A 21,778-nucleotide genomic window follows, 5' to 3' on the forward strand; every position below is an offset into this window, starting at 1 on the left:
AACTGCCCGAACAAAATAAAAGCGCAGGAACCGAATACAAATTTGTAGCTTTCATTAATAACTTCAACCCTTTGCACTCTGAGCAATTTTAACTTGAAAATTAAACATTTCTTCCGACTAGACCGATTGCGGAACCAGTGGTTAAATCAAAATTCATTACAACATAACAATATCCTTAGAGTTTTTATATTTTCACTGTTTTATATTTCAGCCAGTTAATTTCTTATGATTCACATTCCCTATGATTTTCTGAATTGTATGGTCGACGAATCCACCGTCGAACGGTTCGTATTTCTACAAAAGAAAGTACGTAACACGGAAATGAAACATTTCTTCCCAGCTAGAAGAATTCCGTTCTAAACAACATGCTTAGTAATTGATTACATACCGACATATTTAATAATGCAAGCAATATTTTGAATAATGGAACAGCAATTTTTAGTGACGTTTCAGAGAGACTATTGAAGAGATTCAGCTGAATCTCTCGGAAAGGGTAAATAAAACATTCAAGACCTGAATAATTCACAGGAGCATAATTTGATGCTGCCTGAAATATGCAGGACTCTGAACATTCGTAAAATCAAGGATTACAAATCCTCAAGTCTTTAATCGTTGCAGATCCAGTATTAATGCCAATTGTTTATGTAGATGCTCGAAAATCGTTTCAGTTTAAAACACGAAATAGGGGATCGTTCATCTTGCGAGTTTCAAGTTCGGGACAACAGTGGGTGTCTGCAGCCGATGCCAGGCAGTTAAACTTGACCCAATATTTTGTCGTCTTGCGCTTTCGACTTCACTTCCACGCCCTTGTATTATCATACTACGTGGCATGTTTCGTGCGCGGGCATAGTTACCGGCGACACGTTGCATATTAATTACTTACATTGGGTGGAGTGTTTTGTAGTGTTTCGTATATAGGACACGTAGTTATGGTCGGCAGTTACGTTTGTATAATTGCGTGATTCACGAGATAGCGAGGCAGTCGAGCGAATTTCTTCATCGTCGAGGTTTGATCGAGTTATTCGACAGCTGGGACGAATCTACCAAAAGTAAATAATTTTAAGAAAGAGGGCGGAAGAAACAATTTGCAAAAGAATCTTTCAGTAATGTGAAATTGCGTTGCCTCTGGACTACAACGAGCGTGAATGCGAATCGATGGAAACTGTTTCGAGTGTCCTTGATCGAGCTCGCAGTTCTCGATAGACCAATCGAAGCTGGTCGACGTAATTGAAACCGCGCTATTAATTTGTCGTCGGAGCAAATGAAATGTACATTGCATCCGGGGCGGAGCGTAATTCATCGGGCGGAATTAATGCGCCGCGACAAAAGCTAAGGTCCGAACGCCCTTTGTTGGTTAATTACGTTATAGCGGTTAGCCCACGCTAATCGATTCCACCTTCGACGTTTCGTTCCCGGATGGATCTTCATTTGCATGCGGCGACGATCCCGTTGCACGGCCCCGCCGAGGACATGTACATTTTCTTGTCGCGGAAATTTACAGGGTTAATCCGCACGCCTGCATCATGCAGTATGCAACCGTCCGCTCATGATTTCTCGCTGCGGTTGCATTCCCTACACGCCGCGACATGAATATTGCGTAAAACGCGTCGACGCCGGCGGCTGAACTTCGATCCCGTTTTAGATTGCTGTTGCGTTTAGGGCAATTGCAATAATCCCGCAGGATCCCGCGTCATTTTTCGCAAAATTATAATTTCGCTACTCTTTACAGGAATGAATGTCCAATGTATTAATTACTAAAATGTTTATGTTGCATAGGAAACCGCTCATCATGCAAATGCGACGTTTGTTGTCCGACTACAGCAGTCCTCGTTCCACTTGCCTCGGCCCAGATGGCCTCGTTCCACTTGTCTGGCCACATATCCTCGTAAATTAGAACAATAATATTGATGTTAATTATAAGATACCGTCTTCGAAGAATCAGCGATTGCAACGAATTTCTCTGTTCGATGTCTCGTGTTTAGCTTTCTGTTTGTTCGACTCGTTTGGAAGCGATCCAATATCCAGGGGCTGCCGGCACAACATTGCAGATTTATGCACCGCGTCTGTGTTTCGTTAGTACGGCACCGAATTTGATAAATGGCTGTTCGATAGGAGCCTCTGTATTTTCTCGATTTTTATTCCCATCCTGCGTTCACGGAAATCAACACACCCTACAGCACTCTGCACGCACCGTCGTCGAAAGATCCGCGTTCCCGACTACATAACTCGTCGGGCAATTTATGAATGCCAGTGCGCAGGGTAATCGAGCAATATCCAAGTTCTAACGCTTAAATCATGCCGATAGTTCCGCGGACCGGCGCCGCGAGTTATTCATGGACTTCGGGGAGCATCGCGGACTTGTTAAATCTACCCGCGCGCCGCCATCGACGTCAAATTGTTCACATAAACACGCCGGAACGCAGTCGGATTCGAACACGACCGCCGCGCCGCGCCGGTTTCGAATTTAATATAGTTCGCCGTGCCGTGTCCAGCGGACCGATACCATAAATTCCTATGAACGTTTCCGTTCCGCGATATACATTTTTCCCCGCAACAGAGATGAATCAACGACGGCCTGTCAGTCTTGATCGACGATCGCGGAACCGATATCAAGTCGTGATATCGATCGTTCATTCATCTTTCACGTAGGAGCACGAGACCCCGAACGATTTGTAAGTATACTTCGCGTTATAGTGTTTTATAGTGTAGGATTAGAACTTTTATGCAAAATAAAAATGTTCAGCAGCGATTGTGGGCAGCAGGAGTTAAATACAAATTTATTCCATCCCCAAATAATTTTCTACACCTAAAAACAGCATACACTATTTTTGGATTTCTCTAATTTTTCATAATGCTGAAAAATAAATGCGTAAAAATCCGCAGTTTAGATATAGGGTTTCCTTTCATATTTTGCAACTTCAAATTTACAATTTGAGTGCAATTTGAAAAGAAATAGACTTCTGAGAAAAGTTCAAATATGGTCCAATATCAAAAAGTCTTTTTTACAGTGTCCGAATATTAATGGGAGTCACTGTGGGTAGGTAAATTATTTATGAAACGTTTATTACTTCGGGTTTTACGTTGCCGTTTAATGCTCTTGTAAATTCGGTGCACAGGTTTCGCCGATGCGAGAGAGGCATATGCATGAGACAAATGCACGGTGCAAGCTGCACCGGGCTGAATGACGTTTGCAAGCAGTTATCCAAATTTACATTTCATCGATACGACATCGGTAGCCGCGTGTACACCTGAAGTAGCCTGAATACGGTTTACCGTGTTTCCCCGTTCGACGAGTTAACAATTGTTAAAGTTGTTCGCGCGAATCATCGATCGACAAACGAAGTCTCGAAGAGGACAATCTGGTCGTCCCGTTTCTCGATGAACGAGAAAACATGGAGAAATCAGAAGGACGATCGAGCGGCCAGTAACGAATCCATCCAATTTCATTCCAATTTGCGTTCGCACGATTAATTGCGGAGTACAGAGATAACAGCCTTTAGAAACGCGATAATAAAGAGGATCTCTGGTAGTTTCGTCGGACAGCGAACAAACAGCGGATAACGTAACGGAATTCCGCAGCGTGTTCGTTATCTCATAATGCCCGTACAAAGAAAAGCATCGCATGGGGAAGGGAGTTGGGGACGGGACGAAGAGGAATGGGGTGAAGGATTGCAGCTCTGTTTCCTACGGTTTGAGCTGTTCGGCCCTTTGAGCTTGCACGGCCGTACGATAATGGACAGGAGCGGAACTCGATTCGAGGAGTATTGGATCGCCGCGCACCGGCAAAGGCGGATTTCCTTAATGAAAAGATTCAATATGAAATTCTACGCGGTTGCCGACCGATTCTACTTTTCTTCCCCACCCCTTTCTGCTCAGTTTTCTTGTGATCGTTGTATTAAAGTGCTATAGTCGGTTCAGAAGTCGCAGTGCCGCGAATCTAAAGTGTTAGAGGGGAAATTATAATTTGAAAAAAGTTAAATATTAATGTAGATGTTGATTATATGAAATCTGTATTTATTTCCTAGCAACTTACCTTATTCCTACAAAAAGAATAGTAAGAACAATATACATATACGCGATATTAAGTATATAATACTTGGGAAAAGATTCCTTATGAAACGTTGCACCATTTTTGCAAACGTTTACGAAATAATGCATAAATGTGCTTTTCTAATTGCAGGAAAGAATGGTGACTACATAATCGATTAATAAAGCTGTATTCTTTAAAATTTAACCATTGAAGTTTGTGTTCAACTTACGCAATCATCTAATGTATGGTCCAAGGTCCCGGCAACGATATATTTTCCGTGGGCCGGTGATCGTTCCGTTTCACCGGCTGAACGATGTCTCATCCATTTTAATTGCCCCTTTGAAAACCGTCCCGGCTTGTAAGGTGGCTATCGGCAAATAACGAGGCAACCTACTCTAGATTTAATTGTAATTCCTGGATACTCGGTAGAAACGTTCGATCCCCAGGCTCCCCGAGACCACCACGCCGACCGTAAATTGCCGCCGTAAGGCCAACCCGCGTCGAAATGAAAGTCGCCGGGAACGTTATTGGCTCCGACTTTGAAAGTAAGTATACAACCCGCCGCCGCGCCGCGCTGCTGTATCGACTCCTTATTTCATTGGAAATTTAGATTGAATTTCTTCGAAGTCGAGTCGCGACGCTTCGTTACCTCTCGGTGGCCCACTGAATATAAATTGCCGTTGCGTCAGTCATAATACACGCCGATTCATGAGGAAACGAGGCTCATCTACCGGCAGAAGCTTCTGTCTGGTCGTTAGTTCTCTTTCGTTCGGATCTCTCGTTTCAGAACTCGAAGTCAGAACATTTCATTACATTTTACACTACGCAGATTTATATAATTTATTCGGAGAATTATGGAAGCTTTTGTTCCTGCCGTAATGTGATTTTGGAGGGCGGATATTTTTAGAAAACGCGTAATGAATTCCCTTTCTGATTTATTGTATTTCGCTACAATATTCTAGAATAAGCTATTCTACTTTCCTAACAGTAGATTCCCCTCGTCTACCTGTCAAATCCTCTTTGCACTCCTTGTCTGACCACACTCGCTCCTATTCCACTTATTATCATCCCAATTAAGCCGTTCATGGTTGCACCTGTTCTATTGCGTCGAGTAATGAACTAAATTTTATCAAAATAATTTTCGACGATGTGCTCTACTGTATTTTGCGAACGAAATCTATTGTTCTTCATTTTTAGGTGTTTACTTAAACGATCGCTCCACTCAATACTCGCCCGACCATTGTTTCAGTTCGACGTACACGCGGATCTCTTTTTACACGGTACATTTTTAATTGACTTGTGCATGGTTTTTTAACAAGCTTTACTTCCTTTTGTACGAGCTTTCAATACGCTTTATTTACTTTTACACGACCCTGCACACGTTCTCTATTGTTAAACAAATTCCTGTTGCATCCTGCAGAATCTCTTTTAATTAGTTTACGATTTTCAACCCTCTATGGTATAATATCGAGTCAGTCCTTCATAAGTGATTCGAGTCACGAGTCGAGGTGCATATATCGGTACTATAAAAATACGTGAAATGTGTTCATTGGGACAACACGTTTCAAATATATTCGGCCGCGCCTGGCTCCGATTTCAATGACACGGGGTGCCTCCTATGTGTATACAGACGCATACATATTGTTGCGAAGGCTTCGGCGTGGTCTTGCCGGAGAACACATAATAATAATAAACGAAACTATAACTTTATTAAATGTACAATAGAAGGAGAACAATCGATAATGTGTGCTTTCGTCTCAATCACTCGAGAGGATCTAACATCTCTCTTCTTCTTATCAACAAACTCGTTGTCCGGATACCGCAATATCGATCTGACAGGCGACTTCACTCGATCTCTGTGATAACTTCAGAATATCACAGGGGAAAGGCAACTTCATCGTAACATTACTCCCCCCTTCGAAGAAAGCGGGCGTCCCGTCCGCGACTAGGTTCACCTCTGTAGATGTTTCAACCTTCACGCTTCTAATTAACCAGCATCTTCAATACGTAGTCGTTAACCTTTTCACGTCAGAATGACAGCTCCCTGACATGTCAACCACTGTCTGAAAAGTCAATAACCGAAAACTTAAGTGATTTACCCTGGTGGCCTCAGTCAGACAGTAAACGTCCCGACATTTGTCCTCTGTCTCAGGGGAAAAACCACCCAAAAACCCTGAGCAGGACGTTGATAGGAGGAATTAATAATTCTTTAATGAAGCTACTCCGCCCAATCCTCGCCACTCCTCTTGACTCTTGTAATATGAAATTAATTTCTCCGTCGTCCTCTTGTGCTCTCTTCCATTCTTCTGAACCGGCATCTTCACAGATCGACCTGTAAACGTGTTCTTCCTTGTTACATATTTCTTCTCTCAACTCTCTCTTTTCAAGGCGATGACAATATTTGCACTGCGAAACCTCGCATGGTCTTCTTGACAGACTGTCTGCATTTATATGCAACTTTCCTTCCCTATGTTTAATTTCGAAATCGTACTGTTGCAGTCTTTCTATCCAACGAGCCATTTGTCCTTCTGGATTCCTAAACGACAGTAACCATCTGAGCGCAGCATGGTCAGTCCTCACTAAAAATTTTCGACCATACAGATAGTGGTGAAAATGTTCAATAGACTTGATTATTGCCAAAAGTTCTCTTCTAGTCACGCAGTAATTCCTCTCAGCTTTTCCTAGCATTTTCGAGAAATACGCAATAACTTTCTCCTCTTGATCTTGAACCTGCGAGAGAACAGCTCCAATGGCAAAATTCGACGCATCAGTATCTAAAATGAAATCTGCATCTACCAAAGGGTAAGCCAGTATCGGAGATTCAGAGAGTCGTTGTTTCAACCACTCAAACACCTCCTGGCATTCTTCTGACCATCCAAAGGTAACTTTCTCTTCCGTCAGACGATGTAGTGACCTAGCGATGGCAGAAAAATCCCTGACGAACTTCCTATAGTACGTACAGAGCCCAAGAAAACTTCTTAGTTCCGTTTTATTCTTCGGGACCGGCCATTCCTGGATTGCCTTTATCTTCTCCGGATCCGTTTTTATTCCGCATTCGGAAACGATGTGTCCAAGGTAACGCACCTCTTTACAGAAGAAATTGCATTTCTTCGGGTTCACTAACAGTTTAGCTTGACGCAGGCGTACGAAAACAATCTTCAGATTTTCTATGTTCTCATCGAAACTTCGCCCGTAAACAATTATATCGTCCAAATACACCAAGCAGATTTTTCCGCAAAGGCCTTTTAATACCGTATCCATAAGTCGTTCAAACGTGGCAGGGGCATTGCAAAGTCCGAAGGGCATCACTTTGAATTGCCAGAGTCCTTTACCCACGCAGAACGCGGTCTTCTCACGGTCCCTTTCATGCAACATAATCTGCCAATAACCACTTTGCAGATCTATCGTTGAAAACCAAGACGATTCAGCTAGGGCATCTAGCGTGTCTTCAATTCGCGGTAATGGGTAAGAATCTTTTTTCGTGACATCATTAAGCCGGCGATAGTCCACACAGAATCTAGTGCTTCCATCCTTCTTCTTCACAAGAACGATAGGAGAGGACCATGGACTTTTCGACTCTTCGATTACTCCTTGCCTTTCCATCTTTGCGAGTAACTCTTCAACCTCGTCTCGTCGGTGGAAAGGAAGGCGACGTGGTGCCTGTTTGATTGGTACACAATCTCCTGTATCAATTCTATGTTGGACAACGTCACAACTTCCAACATGTTCAGGATTTTCTGCAAACACATCCTGAAATTCATGTGCTATTTCTGCAAACGCCATCTTCCGCGGCGGAGATAAGACGGTAGAGCAACGCTGGAAAAGATCTTTTAAATGCTTCGGCACAAGTGAAACCATCTTTTCCTCCTCCGGAGTAACTTCTTTCTTCTTCGCCAATAAAGTTACTTCTGCCTTATTTTTCATCCCTCGACCAATAAAGCTGACCTCCTCCTTCCCAGCTATTTGTAATTTTCCTGCCAAATAATCGAGCCCACACGCGTGTCTCTGGAGAAATTCATTTCCCAAAATACACTCCTCCGCCATATTAATTACGAAGAAATCTTCCTCCGATTCAAAACTGTTAATTTTAACCAGACATCTGCACCTGTCTTGAATCGGTAAATTCTCTCCAGAAATGGACACAATTTTCATTTCCGGAAGTCCCTCCGCCGCGCCAAGCTTACTTTTGGGACTGAACTTATTTGTCCCTAAAAGATTCACACTCGATCCTGTGTCAATTACTATCGAAGTCAATTCTCCATCGATGAATCCCTCGATGGCCGTACAATTCTTCTTCAAGTAAGTCTTCAGCACGACGGGGGTAGAAGAAGAAGAAGTCACAGTCTCCCCCTCTACTGTGACTTCTTTGCGTTTCCCATCTTCTGCGTTTGCCTCTTCGGACAATCCTTCTGAAAGTGTCCAGGCTGCCGACAACTCCAACACTCCCTGGGTCGATCTTCTCTATTACTGTTAATATTCGTTGTATTCCGATTCACGAAACTCGTCCTCTGCTGGTAGCTCCTGTTCGGACGAAACGCCTCCTCCGGTCTTCGATCGCTCTCCCGTTCTCTCCAACTCCGTCCAGGGATAATTCGTTCCGGAAAATAATAAGGTTTGTAGCGATCGTTTCGGTTTTTATATGAGGTTTCAGTAATGGACTCAACAGCTTCAATCTCTAGGGCTCTAATAACCGTTGCCCTCAGAGATGTAAAACCACCGAGTCTCAATATTCGCTTGATCTCCTCGTTGGCCAATGCTGCTACAAATTGAGAGGCCGCGAGTTTGTCCCTACTTTCGAAAGGGCATTCGTCAAATGCAGCTTGAGCAAGCCTCTCAATTTCTGCCGCCAACTCAGAAATCGACTCCCCTTTCCGTTGCCTGTAATTTTGAAACTTCACATAACTTAAATTTCGAAAATTTTTTATCCCATAACGGAACTCTAATGCCGAAACTATCGTCTGGAAGTCATTTTGTTTATCCACAGAAAGAGAAGTCAACACTCCTCGAGCAGGGCCCTCCAAAGATGCAACTAAGGCCAAAGCTTTCCTCGGTTCATCCCATCTATTCGCGCGAGCTATCGTGTCAAACTGAATCCGATATTCTTCCCACGAAGCTTTACCGTCGAATTTAGGCGGTTTCACGGTATATCCTAACTCTGAAACACTACGAAACCCGCCCACCGTATCGCGCGGAGGATCCTGCTGCGAAAGCGGAAGAACCGGAAACGTAGACCCGTTAAGAACAGATATATTTTCATTTTGAGGTTCACGGTTCTCGGTAGAGTTAATTAATCGCGGCTGTACAAGCGTGTGTAGATTTTGCGAGAGCACCTGACACTGAGCCTCCAGGATCCCGAAACGTCCTTCCAAGGCAGCTTCCCTCGCAGCTTGAGCGGCCCTGTTTGCTGCTTCCGTCTCTTCAAACCGGGTCCTCTCCTGTTCCCATCTCTGTTCTGAGATCTTCTGCTGCTCTTGAAACTGCCCCGAAATGTTCCTCTGGAGGGCTTCGAAAAGCGTCTGCAACATCATCGCTTCTACTCCCGAAGTGGATGTTGTTGCGGTGCTATCTCCCGTAATCCCACTTCTGACACCAATGTTGCGAAGGCTTCGGCGTGGTCTTGCCGGAGAACACATAATAATAATAAACGAAACTATAACTTTATTAAATGTACAATAGAAGGAGAACAATCGATAATGTGTGCTTTCGTCTCAATCACTCGAGAGGATCTAACATCTCTCTTCTTCTTATCAACAAACTCGTTGTCCGGATACCGCAATATCGATCTGACAGGCGACTTCACTCGATCTCTGTGATAACTTCAGAATATCACAGGGGAAAGGCAACTTCATCGTAACAATATGTAGATACGTATGTACGTATTTCTGCGGACATTCGATGTATATGTATATATAAGAGACACCCGCGCACATAGGAGACCGCCGTGTACTGTTAGGGATAGCAACCTGGAAACTCCCTTAACAGTATTAACATTTCAGGGACGTGCTTGAACGGGATTCTGAGGACCCCAGAAATCGATCTCTAATAGATTATGTCAACCCCAACCGAGACTATATGGACGGCGTGACGCAGAGAGTTCACACTCCGAGGCGATATTACCGCTTCTTCTTTCTCCGTCGAGCGAGTCGGTTTTCTTTACAAGCAGATCAAGCACCGAAAAGATAAACATCTTCCGATAAAGAATTCTCTTGGAATTTATTTCACGTAAATAAAGAGGAAAATTCATCTGTTATTTCTGTAGTAGGAATGATCAAGGATCAGTCAATATTTAACGTGTTTATTTACAACACGCGAAACTGTCTTACACAGTTAATTTCTCGATTAAAGCACTCGTTGAGGAACAACGTAACGAATACAGTGAAGCCGTGGAGAGATTGCTTATCGCCGCGGACGGAGAATGCGGGAAAGGTAGAACAAGCACCTTATAACTTGCGCCCGTGTACACAGTTTAAATTTCTATTTACTTGAACATCGAAACTTCTTTCGCGGCGACGCGAACAAGCTAGTACAAGTTTAGCAACACTCCCCGAGAAACAGTAAATGGGTTTTCCTCTGCTTGACGCGGCGACTAAGGACCTGCTATTATTCGCGAAGCTTTTCTATCCTAATGCCAGAGCGAAGGCATTCTGACGGCGGTCTTAATCACTTCAACGCGAAACCCGTTGCTTTCGCAACATCAAAATTAGAGATCCCTATTTCACGTACGCGTACTTCGGTACGTGTCATTTTAACTACGCGGGTGCACGTGTACTAATTCACGTATATTTATATATAATATATGTGTATTAACGTATCTGTATTATAATTCGTACTAATTTTTAGGACACAGTCACTAATTTTCGAAAGCAAAATTTGGGTACACAATGGTGACTTTTAGGCACCAGTAAAAATTGCCAAACCATTATTCAAAACAGTTTTGAAGTTATTAAATTCGTCTGTATTCTACAAATTGTAAAAAGCTCAACTGTTGTATGAGAAAACAGGTTCAATTTCATGCGCACTATGTAAAAAAGATTACATAGAATAAAAATGATCTGGGTTGAAAGAAATATGATTTTCGAGTTAAAATTAATGTCCTAAAACTTATACAAATTAAAATGAGGATGAATTATGCACGTGAAATGCTACACGTGCACCCATTGTACTCAAAATGACCCGCACTAAAGTATGTATACGTAAATCAAAATGAGTTTCGCCGAAAACCCGGCTACAAGTGGAAACAATTTTTACCGCAGTTTAAAGTATCGCATTTCATGATATTCTTCGGGTTCGACGCTACGAACAGAAACGGGAATCGGTCTCGCTCGTTTCGAGCGATCTATTCCGAATGTTCGAAACCCGCGTCGATTTATTCATCTCTCGGAGAGGGAAAAAAGAGTCGATTCGCTCTCGCGTCACAGTGTCGATCGGAACGAGTCGCTGCACATCGCTCTCCCCTAACGAGCAGCGTATTTTACAACGTGCCGTTCTTCCGGCCATATCGGAGAGAAATTCCGATTGATCCGGTTCGAGTTGGGTTGCGAGAGCGACGTTGACAATGCTTGATAAATTCCTCGCGCAAAACGACAGAAAAATTCGTCGACTCTCTCCGGAAACGAAATTTCCCGCGACTCGATCCTGTTCGAGGTGTATTCGACGCTATTATATTATAAAACTATTGTCTCGCGATAACCATTTCTTTCAATTTCATTTTAGCATCGTCTCGAACACTAGGCGACATGGAATTGACTCTTGTCGAGCCGCAGCCTATGTCAAGACGAAGATCGCGCGGCAATTTCGCAGTGGAAAAAACCGTGCGAGAAATTAATTACGCGCCAGATAGTTGACGAGTATTGACCGTATTGATCGCCGGTGTTCTAGTCGAGAATCGAATCGCTGGAGGGTGAACAACAACCGAGTCGGCTCGATAATTAGTTTGATCGAGCCGAGCGTTAACGCCCATTGCTTACCTGGAGATTGGGCGGGCAATGATCGAGAAGCTCCAGCATGTGCCTGATGTTCTGCGCGTCCTGAATCACGAAGTTCAGCTCCATATCGAATTCACCGCCCACCAGCTGTAAACAGAACGAGTGCGGTTAGTCTTAGCGGACGGGAGCGATTCTCTTGAGAAGACAAATATCCCCCGAAATCGATCGAGAAAGTACCTTTCCAGAAATCGCTGCTAAAAATCATTTAATGTACAGGATGATCGGTATCAGGCGATTTTATACGGATATTAAAGAAGAAAGAAATTTTTTCCCTGTTACATTTTGTTTATTTGATCGTTTCTTTGTTATAATAAACGGAAGGTTATCTTATTTTGTTGTTTTTCATTCTTCAATAAGCCCCTTTTCACTTTCCATCAGTTTTAACTCCGTAAAGTAATATTTTATACTTCCAAATTGTGAATGTTTTCTCTAAAATCCGTATCAATGCCTCTGATCGGAAACATTCTGCCACGGGGTGTATTTGCATCGATGCGCATGCTCGATGGAACAGCGAACGCACAGTGAGTTGACTTATTGACTCATTGATTCTTATAAAATTTACAGAATATTTTTAACTGATACAGATCTGCGAAAAGTGTCCTCTAAAAGTTCGAGAACTGTTCAGAAAATACGAGCCTCGTTTCTACGCGTCTCGATAAACTGAATGCACAACGGGCGACAGAAATGTTCGGTTTCGAAACATTCACGCGCCATTCGCGCCGCGAATTTATGTGTTTTCACCGCGTCGAGGCGACCTAATCGATGACTTATCCTCTCCGGTCGCCGATAAATCGAGCCCAAACACGAAGAAGGGTTTACGAAACGGTGCGTACACTCGCCAGCCTCTTCTTACATCGAAAATGGTTTATGTACAGCGAAACCGGAAGTGCTGTCTCCACGCCAAGGACGTAATTTCCGGCGGAATCGCCCGTCGCCTCTGCCCATCCCTGTCCTGTCTTCTACAGAACTTCGAGTCTCCGATATCGATCATGAATTGCTTATGTCCCGCCTACGAGAAGCCATTTTTATGATAGCTCGTAAAAATTCACGTATAACGAGAGACCGTTTATAAAATTGAAGAAGACCAGCTCTCAACGTGTTCCGCGGACTTACACTTGCAGAAACGCGAATAATTTCAAGTCCTCCGATCTACGCGTGCGGAGCGATTTATGGATCATCTGGGGTCCCATAAAAAATTCTCCAGTTCCCAGCGATAGTGTAGAATATTAGAGGCTGCGAGAGCCTAGAAATGGTTGAATGATTTAAAACGGTAGGATGATCTGAATTGTTGATGTCTAGTTGATCCTTCCTAAACGATCATTTATGCAAAATCAAATAAAACTGTCGGAAAAGTTTTTCTTTTCGATTACAACATTCTATAAAAATGTGTTATATCCAATGAAATGTTCCGACACAGTTTTCGACTCTCGGATACCATTGTGTAAAATACAGTAGCCAACCTATTTCTCACCGAAGTAACCCGACCCACTTTCTTGTAACTTTGATCTTTTCAAAGCGTTCGTTCACCTCGAAAGTCTCCAAAAGGAAATATTATATCTGCCACGTTCACCATTATTAAACCGCAGCTCTTTCCTCGAATTTCTGTTTTTTAAACTTTCTCACAAAAACAACGACTACGGGGAAAAAGTTACTGTTTTAACACGCGTCTCCTGCGAAGTAGGAAGAAGCATTAAATCTGCGATCGAGCATGTTCAAATTAATGTACACAACTTTTTTAATATTGCACCATATGATTTGAACTTTTTCGAACAATTAGTTTGCTGCACAATGCGAAAGAGTTTTTTGAGAAAAGTTGCGAGTTGTCGGAATTGCAGAGAGAATACTAATAAGGTTTTATAATTACATACAGCATACACTTCAATTCATAAATTTAGTGATCAGTATGAGTACCAAATTTTCGCTAATTAAAATTCATTTGAACGTAGACGATGTTGAATGATTAAATTAACATATGTATAATTACCCACAATTATGAATGAAATCCAATTTCAGCTAAATTGTCAGCGTAATTTTACTTGTAGTACATGTGTGGGCTGCTCTTGAAAGCCTTTTTAATTTCAAGAATTTCAGAAATAGATATTAATGTAAATCTTTCACATGAAAAAGTTGTTAAATGCAACTGTTAGTATTTTCTCTACAAAACCGACCAATTGCAATTTCTGAAAAAATATCTCTTCACATCATATAGTAAACTAATCGCTCCAGCTTTTATAAAAAACGTTCAGATCGTATATTCCGATAGTGATCGTTATTTTTAGTGCGTCCGAATATTAATGGTAGACAGCGGATCTTTATGCAAAATAAAAATGTTGCACCTGAATAGCAACAAACTGCAGCGAAATAGAAATTTATTTTCTTTTTAATATAATATTATACACATTTAATAGATTAAAAATAATGTAACAGTGTACTTTTAAAATTCGCTAATGATTTTTCTTTTTTAAATTCCACCTATTCATCTTTCTCATAAATGCGTAAAATCTGCTGTCTATTAACTCTTTGCACTCGAATGGCGAGTCTGAGGCGCCAGTAAAAATTGCCACACCATTATTCAAAACAGTTTTGAAGTTATTAAATTCGTCTGTATTCTACAAATTGTAACGAGCTCAACTGTTGTATGAGAAAACTGGTTAAATTTGATGTACACAATGTAAAAAAGATTACATAGAATAAAAAATGATCTGGGTTGAAAGAAATGTCTTGATTTTCGAATTAAAATTGCTTCGAGTGCAAAGGGTTAATGAGAGTCACTGTATCTAGAGAAACGTGTAGAATTCAAGTGTTACGTGAGAGATCGAGAGGCAAGAATTTCGACACTATTCCGACGGTTAGTATGAAGTACAGTGACCATTATCTCTCGTCGGTGTTGCTTGAAGTAGAACGTTACGGTGGCGCCGCTGTTTCTGCTCTTGCCAGTGGGTGTCCAAGTGGCGCGGATGAGTTGCAGGTTTCGTTGTCACGTAGTCGTCGTTCACGAGCGCCCCTCGAGAAAAATAAATTCCGCGGGAGAAAAAAAAATGGGGACCGACGTTATTGCCGGGGAGACTTGGTACAACGATTTCACGTACGACGGTAGCCCGGCTACCATCTTCGAGGTCTGACCCCACGGCACTCGACGAAATTCCGGGGGAATCGTATACCGGGGATCAGAAGGGTGGCGGTACGATGCTGAAAAATAGAAGGGTTCCCGGGAATATCGATCCTACGACGTTCGCCAAAATACCCCACGATGGATGTACCGAAATGGGCTTCTGCCAACGAGATTTTTCCACGTTCCCGAAATTCGCGGCCGCGCCGCTCCGTCCCGTGTTCCTCTCGTGCTTATCGCTTCGCTGACTGCGTCCTTCGCCATATGGGTCACGCGAATTTTTCCTATTACCTAAGCTAACGTTCCACATAATTTAAACAGTCTCTGAAAGCTCCAGGTCTCTTCGAGAAGTGCAAACCATTCTTTAAAAGCGTGCTCGTAAGATCTAGTTAATTATTATTTTATGTTGCTGTCCAGATTATTCGAAGGATGTTCATAATAATTTTAAGACAGTGATTATTTTAACCCATCCTGTGGAATTTAAGTTCTCCGATCAATATGAATAAGTAATACAATCTTGCAGGCTCTGAATTCCGTGAGTAGCTACTGTATGATTTAGGATGTCTAGACTATTCTAAGGATCGGAATAATTACTTTAACGCGTCCCTACTGATCCCAGTTTCGCATGAATATTTCCTAGTGCTATCCGAAGAACATGAATAAGAATTTTAAGCCGGCTCGTGTCCTCCAGATGTCGCGTTGAGGAAATTCAATTAGAAATTCAATTGCCGTCTAGATCGTTCGGAGGATGTAAATAATTGTCCCGAGACGTTTCGCGGCTAGGTCAAGCGACGTAATTATTTTAAGGTGTCCTGCCGTGGCCAGGTGCGGGCCGCTCGTACAAATAACAATCTCCTTTGATCTCCAAGCTCTAGCTCTGCTTCGTACGTCCTACATTCAAATAGTCACTCGACAATTCTAAAAGGAACGTGTCCCAATATCACGAGAACAGGAAGGCTCATAAGAGGCTTCCCCCACCCGAAAAAGTAACGTCGCTACTACACTGTTTGCACTCGACGAGCACTCACCGCTGACACCGCCGCTTCAAATTGATTGCGATGTGGCACACAGACTCGATCGGTCCCGATTGTTCTCCCGGGCAAACGTTCGCGGACGACATTTCCATGAGCAACCCATACAGAGGATACACAAAGGGATCCCGGCTCGACATGTTAAACCGTCGCCTCGAATCGAACCGAATAAAAGTAGACGGACCGTGACTTACGATTTTCGACTTTGCTTGATTCACGACGCGACGCGACGACGTTGCGGTGACGTGTAGAACGACCCGTGAAATTGGCTGGCTAATAGAAAATATGAGTACACGGAATAAATGATTTTTCGCGGAAGAACATCGTGTAGAAAATGCTGTACGCATTTTCATTTCAATTTTAAATAGAAGAATTTGGTGGAACCAAAAATATGATCTACCGTATTTCCCACTTTTCATGCATACGTCCGCGCGTGTTTGAAAAATGAATTACCTTAAAAGTGATAATGAGCGGGATAATGAGATGGCATATATTCATGTAAATTTACATTTTCATGGGCCAATTTAAAGGGACCAATCTGAACGGTTAACGATAATCTTCCCCGCGAATGATTCTCGTGGATGAAAAATCAAATGAGGACTCTATTAGCATTCATTAAACTTTATATTTCCGTCCGAGATTGTGTTACGGGGTAATTCGACATTGGGAAATTCGTGTACGGCGTGGATGGTTGCGCAAACCTGATTCCATTGCTGTCTCAATAATGGGAAATGTGTGTTTCGACACGTATACTTTGACAGTAGTATAACCCACTTATATGTCAGGCAGATAGAAGTGCCTCACATCAATGTCATCACGTCAATCATATATTGATTAGGCAAGTAGTGTAGCTAACTTACATGTCAGACAAGTATCAACGCGGAGGATATGTCAGACTAGTAGTATAGCCAACTTGTAAATCGCATAAGTGGTAATGCCAAAGAATGTCTCAGGCCAGTAGTAACACTAAAAGATCCGTCTAGCAAGTAGTGGTGCCAAATAACGCGTCTGACGAGTAGTAACTTCAGACAATGCCTAGCGTTTAGTAGTGCCAAAAAATATGTATGACAAGTAGAAACACAGGCCAGTGGTAACACTAAAGAAGAAGTGTGACGAGTAGTAACAGCAAAGGATCTGTCTAGCAAACAGTGGTGCCAAAAAATATGTACGACAAGTAGAAACACAAGAAGATGTGTCCGAGAAGCAGCGTAGTTCATCTTGGAGCATCATGTTCCGGGCATCGCCTATTTTGAAACACCCTGTATAGATCTGGCTAGAGGTGTGCGTGAGCGTGTGTAAACGCGGCTCGATATATCGTTCACACTCGGATTCGCGGGAGAATGGACACGCGAGGGAAGGCGAAATGGGATTCGGTGAATTAGGGCTGGCCAGCAGAGCCGACCGCTAATTGGATACCACTTGCTTTTACACCTTCTATGTTTCTGTCAGTCGAAAACAGCCAGCCGGTACAGTACGTGCCAAACGCGCTTATTCAGCAGCAAAAACACAGTGACCACGACGAGTCCGATGCTGAAGATACACCGCTATTAGACGCATCCGCGTGGAGGTCTTTTGACAAGCGTGTATAAACAGCGGCGAAAAATTATCTACCACTTGTAATTAGGGTTTGCAATCCGCGGAATAGACGTGGAATTTATTTGAATAGCTAACGAGAATCGGAAAAATTTTGTCCTTTATCCAAATATTAGTTATGGCTTCGTTGTTGAATGATTAACGAAGTTAAGGAGGTTAAGTAAAGGTAAAAACTGTTTAGAACGAATTATATATAAACGTATTCGTCGTGTATCACGACAATATTAGAAGTCTCTCATAATCGTCAGGAATCGTATACATGAATGAATTTTGCGTTAAGAAAATGAATAATTTCAGAGAAGAAAAGGCAAAAACTATATTCTGTTTTTCGCGATGGTAGAACCAGGACAAACTTCGTGACGCTGGCGTTCTTCTTGGAACTTTTTTTCGCCGATGTTCCGGCACGAAGTTTTTCTTTTAGTTCGAGCATATTGGCATCCGCCATCGAATCCGGATGATCGATACATCTTTCGGAACTGAGCGCGCTCATAAAGCGTCCGGGCACGCAGCGATCGGAACTGTTTGAACTTTAGTTAATACCTCGTTATTATCGAAACCCAATACCTAATCTCGGGCGTTCCCCATCGTTATTGAAGCATAATTTATTACGGGCTAACTATAGCTCGCTGCGAAACGGGCGCAAACAAATGTTACCGAAAGATCGATTTCTGTTCGGGGGTTGTTGTCAGGCGTTTGAACGGTGTTCGAAGCTCCGAGGAACTCTGGTTCACGAAGGAGGTATTCGATCGTGTTAGCCCGGGTCTCGAGAGCTTGTTTGCACGTTACCGGAGCTTTTCAATCGAGTCTCAAGACGGCATGGCATCGAGGAAAAACGGTTTTCTTCCCGCCGCATTATGTTGTAATAATAATAACGCTAGCGGGCGATGGAGCTCGCGCGTTTACTCGCGACAGCGTGTAGAGCTTATCGACATTTTTTCGTGAGATTCATCTGTATACAGAGTGTTCCAAAATACAGAAATAAAGAATTCAATGACATGTTTTTCGGTCGCCGACAAAAGAAATATCGGTACGCGAAAATATCGAGTAAAACTGAAACAAATGGAAAGTGCAAGCAATTAACATCGACAACAACGTGTTCCGATGGCACTTCCAGCAGAAGAGCCCTGCACGGACACAATCATTCGAACGTGTGTTCCAAAACGTCAATTCTCCAGCGAATAACTGTCAAGAAGCAGGGTCCAGGACAAAGCTGCGAATTTGTAGTATCGATGACGGCTCGCGCGCAAAGAACATACACAGCGATCGCGAAGCTTCGCAGGTGCGTGAAACAACGAACAGGTGCTTCAACGCAACTAATTCCATTGAGTTGATCAATTTTTGATCGAATGGCGATCCTCGTTTAGTCGAAAACACATACCCACCGTGCAATCTACTTAATCGTAATTTCGAGTGTACTCATTCCTAATTTAGGTTAATTTTCTCTGTGATCGATGAATTCGAGGAAAATCTTGACGAGCTGCACTCGATTATTTTTTGAATAGGAACTGGAGCATATCAAGTAGTATTAACGATTAGCGATTTTATAAAATATAACTGCAAGCAAGTGGTGCTAGAGAATATGTCTCGCACAAGTAGTATAGCCAAGTGATATATCAGACAACGTCAAAATTCCAGAAAATGACGATTAACTGCAGAGGATGCTGGTTATCGCGAACGAAGATTAATATTGTAATAAAATGTTCGTGTCCACCTCGCAATTTTTACGTTTCGACAGAGAGGAAGAGAGAGCTCGGTCGTTGTTTACCTTTCCGTGTCGATAAATTTCAACGGAATTTCGAATTCAAGCATATCGTTTCTTAATCCCCTCGATTCAGTTGGTCTGTCTGTATGCAATTTTTGCGATGGCCTGGCTCCACTCGATCTGCCAAAGTGAATTCTCGCCGGGGCGGTGTGCCAGAGGTTATTTCGACAGGACATTTGCAAACTGCGATCCCGGGAAATTTCAGAGGACCAGCTTGTTGTCGTCTTCCTCTATCCCCGTTGCTCTTTTTTTCCCCTCTTTCACCGTGTCCCTTTATACTCATCGCTTTTCCCCTCTCCTATCCATTCGTCTCCCTTTTCAACTCTGTTTTTCGGGTTTTACCAATAAACTTCGTCGAAGTGAACGCCTGGTTTTTTCCCAGCAGACTTTATTCCTATTTCACGAATTGAAGACACACACGAACCCTCTCGTGTTCGGTTAGGCTTCGCGCGTACATTCGTAAAACGGTTTTAGCCGTACGATCGACTTCGGGAATTAAGTGTCGCTTGGTCGCAACAGATTTACTTGCCGCGAAATATTTCATGAATAATTCAAGTTCTCGCCGAGCCGACTCGTGCTGTTGGCGTCTATTTACTTGCATTAAGTCCTAATCGTTCCCGAAATTGGCAGACAGCCACTAGCCAGTCGGTTGATGGGTTACCGATTTGATGAAACCGGTGAGATGTCAGACCCGGATCAATCTTCATCCTCGAAAGCAATTAGTGCTCGTGGCGAATCACAGTGCGCCTCTATTATAGATCTGCCGCCACTTTATCGGCTGTGTCTCGGTAGGTTGGCTTTAACAGGATGTGTTTGACAGTGCACAGACCCATTTAGTTGCTCAACAATATTATTACGTGCGCTCCCATAAAGCAAGAGACACTTATTTATCTTTAAAAAAGAGTCATTAAAGATTACAAGCTCCCAGCTTGATTTTATTGTTTTATTTCGATCAGATGTACCGATTATTAGATGTATATATTACAGTAGATATTAAATGTTGGAAGAAAGAGATTAAAATTGGAAAACAATTGCTCCACTTGCATTTAAAAAATTAGAAATTATTGGGTTGTCAAATAAGTTCGTTCGGTGTTTTACAGTGGAATAAATCACAAGAACCGAACGAACTTATTTGCCAACCCAATACAAGAATGTCGTAAAACTTATCCAAATGGTAAAACAGTGGATTTCATTTCCCCTTGAGAAAACGAAGAAAAGCTGTGAAGAATATCTTAATATTCGAGAGATTCTCTTTAAGGGAAATTTCACCTATTTCTTTGCTATTTGTATGAAAACAAGCAGATTCACCGAGAAAAGCAAGAGAGACGGAAGAAACTCATAAATTCGAGAAATGTTCTCCGTCGAAAACATAGTTCCTCGTGTCCGAAAGCTTCACCGCGGAAAGTTGTCGGTTAATAGCATCAAGAAATGCTTACAATTCTGGAAGGAAGAATTAAATTCCTATTTAGTTTCCTGGTTCTCGCAACTGCCTCGGCGAATTTTCATTGTGCAAAGAGTTATCTGCAGTTAAGTAAAATAACGTCTTTAAAATATTTCGAGTTCCATTCCAGCCAAGCAGCCAAATTCCTGCCCTGAATTACCACCTTGAAATACCTATTGTAATAATGTACAGAGCTCGAGGTAGTCTTGAACGAAGGATTAAGAGGATTGGTTCGGTGCGCGATGCTCATAAGCGTGGACCGCCGAAACTTTCCTTAATTACGCGTGCGCTCACTAAATTCCGAGTGATTTCCGCTGCTGCCACTTTTACGGGACTTTTATGGGAAAACATGGTCCTTTTGGAAGCATGTTCATGGTCCTTCAAACTGTTTATTCTGATGGAACAAATATCGTAGAATCGCGAAAGCGTGGAAGTTGAAGAACCCGTGGAACACGCTGTCTATATCGACTGTTTAATCTTGGAGCGCGTTCGATATTTCGAGGACAATTAATTTTCCATTCTGGTATAGAGAAGGTACGGAGGCGGAATAGTCTGTGCTCATCAGTGTAAGTGCATCGTGTTCCTCGATGCCGGGTCGGCTTGAATTATCTATTAGAACGGGTGCATTATGCACGGGTACGCGCACCTCGCGAAACAACCGCAGTTTTTCCTCTCCGTGAAAGCTGCAGGACGCGGAAGAAGAGAAATGAGAAGCCGAGTCATTGGTAGAGAGGCCCACGCAACCCGTGGCCCGTTCTCTCCGGTTGTCTCTTTCCCTCGCGTCCTTGTTCTCTTTCCGGCCGACATTCATATTTAAGCCGCGTTCC

The 21,778-nt window shown here is 42.7% G+C and overlaps 1 protein-coding gene across 29 annotated transcripts in view; it reads right to left on the reverse strand.

Moving 5' to 3' along the window:
* Positions 1 to 21,778, reverse strand: part of Rg (A kinase anchor protein rugose) — a 409,256-nt gene that overhangs the window by 143,262 nt on the left and 244,216 nt on the right. For all 29 annotated transcript variants that reach the window (XM_076445944.1, XM_076445973.1, XM_076445931.1 and 26 more), the window contains one exon: positions 11,998 to 12,102. In XM_076445944.1, coding sequence (XP_076302059.1) covers positions 11,998 to 12,102 — 105 coding nt within the window. The remainder of the gene's footprint in view (positions 1 to 11,997; positions 12,103 to 21,778) is intronic.

The sequence above is a fragment of the Lasioglossum baleicum genome, chromosome 2 (genome assembly GCF_051020765.1).
Source record: "Lasioglossum baleicum chromosome 2, iyLasBale1, whole genome shotgun sequence".
In the NCBI taxonomy this organism is placed as follows: Eukaryota; Metazoa; Arthropoda; class Insecta; order Hymenoptera; family Halictidae; genus Lasioglossum; species Lasioglossum baleicum.